We start from the raw sequence: 10,481 nt of genomic DNA, 5'->3' as shown, positions 1-10,481 counted from the left end.
TATAGATTATATTAGCCCACCCATTCTTAGCTTCAAATATCACCAATCCTACCTAGGCATGCCTCCAACACATTTCCTCAGCAATATATGGATAAACTCTCCTTTTTCATCTAATGCATCTTCACTCCTAATAACCTCATGCATAAACAGGGAACTTCTGGCCCTTCAAGAGTTGTTTACATCACTGCAAGCCCAAGTGACCAACCAGGTTCCCCATTCCTAGGCTTACCTTCAGTGGCAGTTTAAGCACATGACTTAGATGCTGGAGAAAAAGTTCAGCTTCCTCATCTTCTACCTGAGCTTCCAAGAGGCATTGGGCTGGATGACTATTGGCTGGATTCAGAGTGCTAGCCTAGATGAAGGCAGAAGATGTCCACCAGAACAGAAGCTAAATGCAAGGCAGTGGATCCAAACCATAAACACAGAACTCAAATTTCACTCCATTTCTCCTATATAATTCATATCATTCATTTTCTCTCTCCAGATTTCCATTAAGAAAAAAAGAACACTTCCATATTCCCCATTAGTTAAATGACCCCTTGGTCTCTTTCCCCCATGAAAGGAAATTGATTCCAATTCTGTCTTCTTCAACCTAATCTTATGCCTCAGCTTTGTTTTGGGGTCTTTTTTAGTCTAAATCCAGCATCAAGGGAAGCATGACATTTTAAAAACAGGGAGCTACTCTCCCCATTAGCCCTTAAGATGTTTGGCGCATATATACCCATGTAAACCATTTTAAATGTTAGCTTGTGACACTGTACACTTTTCTAGAATTGAGTCTAATTTTATTGAAGAAACTTACACTTTCCAAACTTCTTCAACAGAGCATTTTTGATATCCTTGTTCTTCAAGCTGTAAATGAGAGGGTTTAACATGGGAGTTAAGATGCTGTACTGCACCGACACTAATTTGTCCAGGTAGGTGAGTGATTCTGAACTTGGCTTCATGTACCGGAAAAAAGCTGCAATGTAAAACAGTCCCACCACAATGAGGTGAGAGCTGCAAGTGGAGAAGGCTTTATGCCTGCTTTCTGCTGAACGAATCTTCACGATGGTTGAAATAATGTAAACATAAGAGATGAGGGTAAGGAGAAAGGAGCCAAGACCAAACACCAACACAGTGATAAGAAGAACAATGTAATTTATGAGGGTCTGGGTACAAGCCAAGGCCAAGACTGAAGGAAGCTCACAGCTGTAATGGTCAATAATATTGTTCCCACAAAAATGCAAATTCACCAAAGGGGGAACATTCAACACAGCATAGAAGGTACCCATAGCCCAAGAGCCACCCACTAGTTGTCTGCAGATTTCTTTTTTCATGATTGTGGTATAATGCAGTGGATCACATATAGCAATGTATCGGTCATAAGCCATTGCTGAGAGGATGAATACTTCAGCACAAGCAACCTGGAAAAAGAAGAAGATCTGTGCAATGCATCCTTCCCAGGAAATCGTTTTCTGCTTTGCTACGATATTTTCCAACATCTTGGGAACAGTGACAGATGAATAGCAGATGTCAACAAAAGCTAAATGACTAAGAAAGAAGAACATGGGGGTTTGAAGGCTGCACTCAGTTCTGATCACCAGCATGATTGCAGAATTTCCAAACAATGTTACCAAAAAAATTATTAGGAACACCAAGAAGAGAAACACCTGAAGATGTGGATCTCTGGAGAGTCCTGAGAGTATAAACTCTGTAATTGCTGTTTGATTTTCCATATCAGTGAATTTAAAAGCCTTAACATCTGTACAAATTAAAAAAGAAATAGAATTTATTCAATTTGTAGAAAGCTCTGAAAAATGATTAATACATGTATAAATATAGGGGAAGTATTTTCTGCATTTTTAACCCTACTTACCTGGGAGTAAGCTCCACTGAATTCAATATGATCTACTGTATTTCTATCTGGCCATAGTTATGATTGCTTTGATGCAGCCAAGAACTAGACTGTTGATTCAAGCGCTAATTGTTTGTGTAGAGATTTCACATTTGCAGTTCCACACTCACTGCACAAAAGGAAATTGGATGCACACACATGTGCAACCACTTCAAGATTGTTTCTTTCTTTTTTAAGGGAGGTCAATATGCATGCTAATGTTTAATGTTCGGGGGGGTGAGGTTTATTTGATCTGAATGGATGGAAAACAAACTGTGTACACATAGCATTTTACATACCTGACAGGGAAAAGGGAGACCACTGACCCAATAGTTTCATACTGGGCACAAGGCCATGTAATTACAAACTCTATATTCCAGACAGAATGTTAAATGTGGGAAGGGAGGGATTTTTTAAAAAATGGAGAGAGGTTTTTGTGCATGAAAAGCAAGACTATAAACAGTCAAACTATTTCCCAGCACACATTTGGTGGTTGGAAAACTTCGACCTGTTGTACATCTGCCTATTATAAAAAAGGAAGCAGCTCTGAGAACATGTGAGCCCCCTTCCGTTTCCAGATTTGTCCTCATGGATCAAACTTAGGTATGCTGCTCTGAATGTGGAAACTGTTCAATCTCAATTTTGAGACCCACGTCTACTTGGTAAGACCAATAATGTCATCTGAGTTCTGCTGGCATACATGAAAAAGATGCATTTTTAGATTTATGGATATGTTGATCATGATTTTAGGTTAGGTACTGGTGCTTTATTGGTCCACCTAGCTCAGTACTGTCTACACAGACTTGCAATGGCTCTCCAGAATTTCTGAAAAGAATAAGTCTAGTCTGACCTGGAAATACAAGGGATTAATTTGAGACTTTCTTGTCAGAATACTAGCAAATATGTTCGGCTTCTTTGTGAATCTTAGTTATTTACTGTGATTTCGTGTTTCCAAGTGCAAGACACTGGAATCTTAAGGAAAATATTGAATAATTCTGCAAATGGATAGCATGTACTGGTTACTGTCTATTTAAGATCACCCAACACATAAAACCCACTGAATTAAACATAGTCATAAATATCAAAAAGAGATTGCCACTTACCTGATAGCTAATCCAGATGCGCAACAACTGCCACTGCACTTAGATTTGACTGGAGCTGTATCTCAAAGAGATCTCCATCCACTTTACAATTACTTTAAAAAATGATGATTTGAAACAAATCTTGGTGAAATCCCCAAAGAAAATAAAGATCGCTCATATTATCATACAGCTCATTTAGATTATGGCTGGGGAACCAGTTGCTGGTTTTCCGTTCATAACCTTTGGCCCTGTCATCTGGGGCTGAATGCGACCTCAAGTCCAAACAGCATCTAGTTGGTCAAAGTTTTTTCATCTGTGACAGAAAGGAAAAATATTTCAGGGTCTCTGCTGTGCACACTGAAAGGGAATGATTGAAATCACTGCCAACTCTACAAATGCCTGATTTTTTTAATGTGCATTGTTCAGTGTCCATTCTGCCTATGTACTGGACAATTTTTTAAGTGAGCAAGATGGTATAGAAAGGATGGTGATGTGATGTCATGCTCATTTTTCTGGAATTAATCCCATGAAATTTATCCTGCCAGCTGACTTTCTCCAGGGATACCTTTTTCATTAAATGAAACTGTATTAGTTCTTTCTTCCAAAAAACAACAACACATTTATTATAAGTTTTACAAGTCAGTTGGACATTAAGGTGTAATAGACTCCTTTAGATATAGAGATGCCTTACAATGTGACAGACCAGGGCCACATATTCTACTCCATATTGTCAACAACTGCAACTTTCAGTCAGGAATGGGCAAAATCAATCTGCTTGAGTTTGTGTCCATTTGGGTATATGCCTACTGGCAAAGCCCACTCTGCTTCATGTCTACATTGCAATTTTTAGGAAATAACTATTGTGAAATTTGCATTTCTTTAAGTGTTTCTCTCTGTCTCTCTCTTTGTATATGTGTAACTTTCTAGGTGGTTTGAAGGTTGTGCTTTCTCCTTCAATAATAATAATAATAATAATAATAATAATAATAATAATAATAATAATACTGTAATCATAACCCCAATTTCAAGCTGTTTGGAGCAACTGGAATGTCAAGTTCATTCACAATGTATTTAAATCATCACACTTTATTACAAAACATAGTCTCCCCCCCCCCATATTTGATGGGAGGTGCCTCTTGCTGGAGTCCCGTAGAAAGCATCAGCACACATCCAAGAGACATGTGCATGATATAACGCATATTAGCAGAGTCAGCGAAAGCAAAATTGTGTAGGAATTGTGGCATCAAGTATTTTATTATCTACAGCAAAAGAAACAAAAGGAACATGGCATTTTGTGTCAGTGGAAATTATGAACAATAATATCCCTTGCAGATTTAGAGGCGCTTCCTTAGTGGGCACAAAGAAAGGATTACCCACCATAATGTACAACCACTTCCACGTCAGTTTTAGATGCCATTTCAATGAATGTTGCAAGCACTGTGCTTTCTAGCTGCTCCAAGCAGTTAGAAAATATTTTTAGAAAAAAATAAAAATAAAAATAGCTCTTGTGTGTATTTTGAGAAACTACTGCTCACTAAACCATACCCAGTAAAGTTTTGCAAATATTTGGCCTAATTTGCCAAATCTGAAATGCCTCATTGTTTCCTTAGAGTCAGGTGATTTAAATTTTGATTATAGGGCCGCTAAGAATTTGGTTGGAATGTTGTTTGTGTAGTTGTTTGTGCATTTCCCCATGCATTTTAGTGCCAAAAAGGCATATGTAGTAGAAGGGTACACTAGGGTATGAAGTCCCTAACTTTTTTTCAGAGCAGGAGCAATGATGTTACTGCTGGAGTGCCAAAGATAGGCTCTTCTGACTGTGGCAAGTGAATGAGTTGGCAGGCTTACAGATTAAAAGAAAATTGCGTCATAGATTCCCACAACTGAGTAAATCTGAATATAACCAATCAATCATGTAGTGGGGACTAACATGTACTGGGCAATGCGTAATTACCATTGACATATTTGCAATCCCAATCAGCCAGACCAATGAGGAAACTCTACTAAACTGAATCTGGTTGATGGGCTCCACTTTACCTGCTGGAATACAAACCTTGTGGACCTTTTCCATGAGATTGCTTATTTGCTTTACAGATGCATGGAGAAAAGCTAAAGAGAATTGGGCATGTGTGCATCTAAAATTTGCAATGTTTGTGGCATGTAATGGAAGGGAAAATTATTGACAACCATGTTAATCAACTGGTTTATGAAATAAAAGATTGTGGTCATACAACCAATGGGACACGATCTTCTCATTCACACTGTTCTGTTGATTTGAATTGGGAATGAATATCAAGATTTCAGTCTCAATATCCTCCTAAGCACTGCTTTCACCTCCTTGTTCTGCAAGCTGTAGATGATGGGATTTAACAAAGGGGTAAGAATGCTGTATTCTATGGACAGTATTACATCCAAAAGTACTGACGAAGCTGAGCTTGGCCTCAGATATCGGAAGTAACCTGTTCCATAGAAGAGACTGACTACAGTGAGGTGGGAGCTGCAGGTAGAGAAAGCTTTACGTCTCCCTTCAGATGAATTTATCCTCAGTATGGTGGAGATGATATGAATGTAAGACAGCACAGTGAGGAACAGGGATACAAGCCCAACTGTGCTCCCAGAAATGAAGAACAGCATTTTATTGAAGAAAGTATCATTGCAGGAGAGAGAAAGGATGGAAGGGAGCTCACAACTGAAATGATTTATGATATTTGAGCCACAGAACTGTAGCCTTAACAGTGGCAATGTGTTTGCAAGTGCATAAACAAAACTAATCATCCATGCACTGGCTACTAGCTTTTGGCAGAATGCCACATTCATGATTTCCACATAATGCAGTGGTTTACATATAGCACAGTATCTGTCATAAGCCATTGATGAGAGGATAAAAACTTCAGCAGTAGCCGAAAACAAAATAAAGAATGCCTGAGTGAAGCATCCACCAACAGAGATGGTCTTCTGCTTGGCAATGATGATCTCCAACATCTTTGGGACAGTGACAGTTGAATAACACACATCAAGGAAAGAGAGGTAACTCAAGAAGAAGTACATAGGACTCTGAAGAGGTGGACTGGTCCTCACAAGCAGCATGATTATTACATTCCCCAACAGAGTTAGCAGATAAATCAACAAGAAAAGGAAAAATAAGAAGATCTGGAGCTGAAGGTTGTTGGAGAGGCCAAGAAGAAAAAAATAGTATTCAGTGGTTTGGTTTCCCATTGAAAGTTATCTGAAGGATGCACATCTAAAAAAATGACCAAAGGGTTTTTTTTAAATAAAGAAACAAACATGAACATCTCAAGAGATAAACAATTATGATTTATCTGGACTGGGGTTATGCTTGAATGTAATCTCACAACTGATATCTTAAGTAACAAGACTATAAATTTTTCTTTATAAAAAACAATAGTAATAGATTTGCTACAAAGCTTAACCTCAACGACTGTTGTAGAGTGATTATGGCAGTTTCTGAAAAGGCAAAATACTGAAGGAAAGCTGAGGAAATGAATGCCCTCCACACTAAGATTGCTAACAGTTCTACCTCGGGTAAAAATGGTGTGGGGAAATCAGCATATTTATTCACACTCTCCATGGGTGCCATATGCCACTTAAAATATATGTTTTGAGGTGACCATGTCTGCTGAAGACACTCCATACATTGAGAAAATTTAATGAGTATTAGGAAGCAAACTGACAAGATCTCACCCAAGGCAGAACTTCAGAGGAAAAATTAGGGCTACTGTATCTGCTTGGGCAAGATATCTGAGGAACATCAAAGGAAAGAAAAAATGGTTTTGATAATAACTAATTGCAGTTTTGAAGGAATTAGTTTCTAGATATTTTTTTGAGATCTCAGCTCAAACTGCATCCTAATTTTATTGTTTTCAATTATCTATTATGAAGCAGCCTAGAAAGCTAATTCAACTTTTCAGTTAGCTAAACTTCCACTATGTGGTTAGTCAGATCAGGTGGTAAATGCTTAGGGACCCTCTCCTGCCACCCTGTACCAATGATACAACAGGTTATAATTCTTTCACTATGCTATAACATTGTATATCCCTACCACTAAATCCATCTGCAAAGACCAGAAATGAGTTGTCACTTACCAAGCATTTAATCCACAAGTGCATCCACTATCACTATACCTAAGATCACACCTCAAGCTGAAATAAACTTCCGCCCACTCAGAATGTTCATTATAAAATATTAATAGGAGGCAAAGTGTGTGTGGGGAAAACTCATCTATATTTATCTTCTTCATTTAAATAGACCTGTTGGGGGGAATATTACCTTGTATCTCCCCAGGCTATGATGTATTATTTGGTTCAGAAGAACCGTATGTAAGTCTTGGTGTGATATATTGGAAGGCAGGGGAATAAACTGGATGATGTCATACCCTGCCATATGCTCTTCTGAAAGTTATTAAACAACTTTTCTCCTGATACTATAAAATCGTATTGTGGCTCAATTTGAAGTCAGAGCCATGAGGTTTGCGAATCCCGCCCCCCCACCCCCCACCCGCCAAAGGAAGATGTAGTACAGAGATCAGGAATGTGCCCTCAGCTCCCATGGTCCCTTTGGAGAGCAACTCTGCTTAGAGCTGAATAGTTTGTTCATTTAAGGAAGGGAGGAAAATGGCCAAAGCACATTTGCACAGCCACTTCTCACATGCCAAATAACAGAGAACAAGTGGCTTGCCGATCATTGAATTCTGATTATACCTCTTGCTTGCCTGGATGGAAGAGGGAGAAATGTTTGAGAGTTTAGGTAGAGAGCTCAGACTTTTGCGTGGACAGACGGAGTGCCCCAGATCCCGAGCACACACCCCGGTCATGTGGAATAACGACTCAAGACAACGTGCTATGGGATTAAATTGGCCACAACTTTATTAAATTTCAAATGTGGGTAGACCTTGGCTCAGGCATTGGGTGTTATCCCTCCCCAGTCCCCAGCTGGGGACCTAGGGAGCATCAGGGTTATCCAGTGTGTGTGGGGGGGCGGGGATGGGCTGGCTCTGGAGAACATATGTTCAAGCAGAGATAGCCACCCCTGTTATGCCGCCGCCACAGGGGAGAGCAATGATGACCTTTTGGTGTACGGTCAAAGCCTCCCTTCAGAAACCCCTTTAACGGGGAACCCTGGTATCACAGCTGCAAAGAGGAAGATAGACTAAAGGATTCTGCCCAAGGCCTGATACTGCCAAAGTTGTGACATTTTGATACGGGAAAGGCAAACCTGCCAATGCAGGGGAATTCCTTTCCGGCCCTTTAACAGTGACCTTAACGTAGCAGCGCCTGCATACCTGTGAAGAAAAGTTAACCTGCAAAACCTGTGAAGAAAAGTTAACCTGCAAAATAAGACATTAACTGAGGGTGGGTAGGGTGGGAAAAGCTCTGGAGCCAAGTGAGGATTCCCAAGTAAGATCCTCCCTCTATTGTGTGGACAGGTAGTCCCTCCCCTACCTGACCTGGTCTCCTTGGCAACGCTTCCCCCAGGCGGGATTGGACAACTGACTGAGATAGGCGGAGACCTCCAGGTATCCCACCTGAGGGAAGGCGAAGCCAAGCCTATGCTGATGGAGCCACTCCAGATCCAAGGGCTGCACGCGTCCACGCAAAGGGCGCCCCCCCCCCCCCCGTTTTATGAATATATGCTACTGTGCAAAGATAGTTGTGCTGGTTACTCCACCTTTGTTTGTTCCTGGCCCTTGCCATCAGTGTTATAATAGCCCTGGTAGGCTGCCCATGACAGAATGTATCCTTCAAGGTGAAAAATATATATGTCCCCATCCATATTGTAAGCCATCAAGCTGAAAATACCCCCCCCCCATCCATATACAGTGGTTCAACAGCCTATTGCTTCCCCTGCTTTCCCAGGACTGCAGACATTGTGTAGCAGTGCTAACAGCCACATCCATGAGTGATGTCAACCACTTGCCAGTAAAGGCAAATGAACTGCACTCACAAATTATGCTTGTCCAGCCTAGAATAAAGCGAAAACTATTCCATGTTAGTAAACTTTCCCAATTAAAACAGACTAAAAGTAAATGGGCTTAATTACATTTACTAAATAGTCTCTGTATTCCAGGGAGACTTAAGTGCAACTATAACATGAAAAAGATCATAAGGGCAGAATTCCCTAGAGCTCAACATGAACCAATATTAACAGGCCTGGGACATTTCTATTGTTCAGTTGCAAAGATGCATAGCCAGCACATTATGCGCCACTGTCTTTTTAAGTAAACTGGGTTACGTGCAATTGCTACAACAAATCACCATTTCAGTAATACTGGGTGAAACTTGGGCTAGACTGGACTGAAAGCGAAAGGGGTTGTTTCTTCTTCATTATATTATCTTTTACTATAGACCATTTAAGATGCATTTCTTCCAATAAAGACGACAGTATCCCTCTGTGTAGCAAGTGCTCCTTCAGGAAACTTCCCTGGTGAGTTTCTTTATAAAAACACTTATTACAATAAATGTGTTTATATTCTTACAGGAAATAGGTTCTATCAACGGCTTCATAGCCTTGATAGCTAAATGGAATACAAAGTGCAAAGTGCAAAGGCACTTTGTCTCTGGCTACTAGATTTCAGGGAGAAACATCAGGGGAGGCTTATTTCTTTAATGCCCAGCTTTCATGTTCCTGGAGACATTAGTTGACCACAGCTGAAAATGGAATTTTCAGGATCTTCTGGATCAGATAAGCTGATAAATCTGCTCCAAGAGGACTATTCTAAATGTTGTTGTTGCTGTTGTTACTACTAGTAGCAGGAGAATCCTAAATATAACTACAATGTTCACCATCCCTGACCATTAGCCATGGTTACTGTGGTTGATGGGAATGGGAGAATAATGACACCTGGGGAGTCACAGTTTCCCATCCCTGAGATTTAACAGCTTGCACATCTGTGCAGTAGCTGTATTTTGCTCAGACATAATAATCATCAGCATCCACAGTAATGGGTGGGTGGGGGTCAGACTAGCCCACAACATGTGTACAGAATTTGTTCAAGTTTTGCTACTCAGCCAGATGAGAGATTAGGACACCACCAAAAATGTTTCAAGCAAGGAATAGAGAACTAGCCCTCTTGAATTAGGTAGATTATATATTCTACACAATAGTTGTAGAACTATGTGATGGGTGTAGAATAAAGTATGAACTTTGTGCATAACCTTTGCCTGGAAGAAAACTTGTGACACCCTGTTTATCTGGAATGACACAAGTTAAGTTTTATCACGTCACTGACAAACTTAGCTACATGTTCATTTTGAGGCAGCCAACCCCGAACGCAGCCAGTGTTTTTTTTTGTTTTTTTTTTAAATGGATAGTGACATCATTATACAGTTTAGCCAGCATGGGACATAATAGAATCAAGTATCTCCTGTTGCTGTTGTGTTCTGGTTAGGAAGATCAAATTCTTACCTCACTTCTAGAATGTATCCTTCAAATTTTGAGCAGCAGCCTATGCACGAATCATTCAAAAAACAATAAAATTATGGATTAGAAAATACAAGCTAAAAGTT

The 10,481-nt window shown here is 40.0% G+C and overlaps 2 protein-coding genes across 2 annotated transcripts; both read right to left on the bottom strand.

Annotated features, from left to right (window-relative positions):
* Positions 1-785: 785 nt before the first annotated feature.
* Positions 786-1,718, bottom strand: LOC309327525 (olfactory receptor 8S1-like; the record flags this gene model as incomplete). The annotated part of the gene is made up of 1 exon (XM_081836825.1): positions 786-1,718. The coding sequence occupies one exon, from the start codon at positions 1,716-1,718 to the stop codon at positions 786-788; it is 933 nt and encodes a 310-aa protein (XP_081692951.1).
* A 3,532-nt stretch (positions 1,719-5,250) lies between these two features.
* Positions 5,251-6,174, bottom strand: LOC309326998 (olfactory receptor 5BS1-like; the record flags this gene model as incomplete). Its single annotated transcript, XM_081836030.1, has 1 exon — positions 5,251-6,174. One exon carries the CDS (start codon positions 6,172-6,174, stop codon positions 5,251-5,253), a length of 924 nt encoding a protein of 307 aa, XP_081692156.1.
* Between the last annotated feature and the right edge of the window lie 4,307 nt (positions 6,175-10,481).

The sequence above is a fragment of the Podarcis erhardii genome (genome assembly GCF_964252035.2).
Source record: "Podarcis erhardii genome assembly, chromosome: 13".
Classification (NCBI taxonomy): Eukaryota; Metazoa; Chordata; class Lepidosauria; order Squamata; family Lacertidae; genus Podarcis; species Podarcis erhardii.
This window is presented reverse-complemented; position numbering and strand designations above follow the sequence as displayed.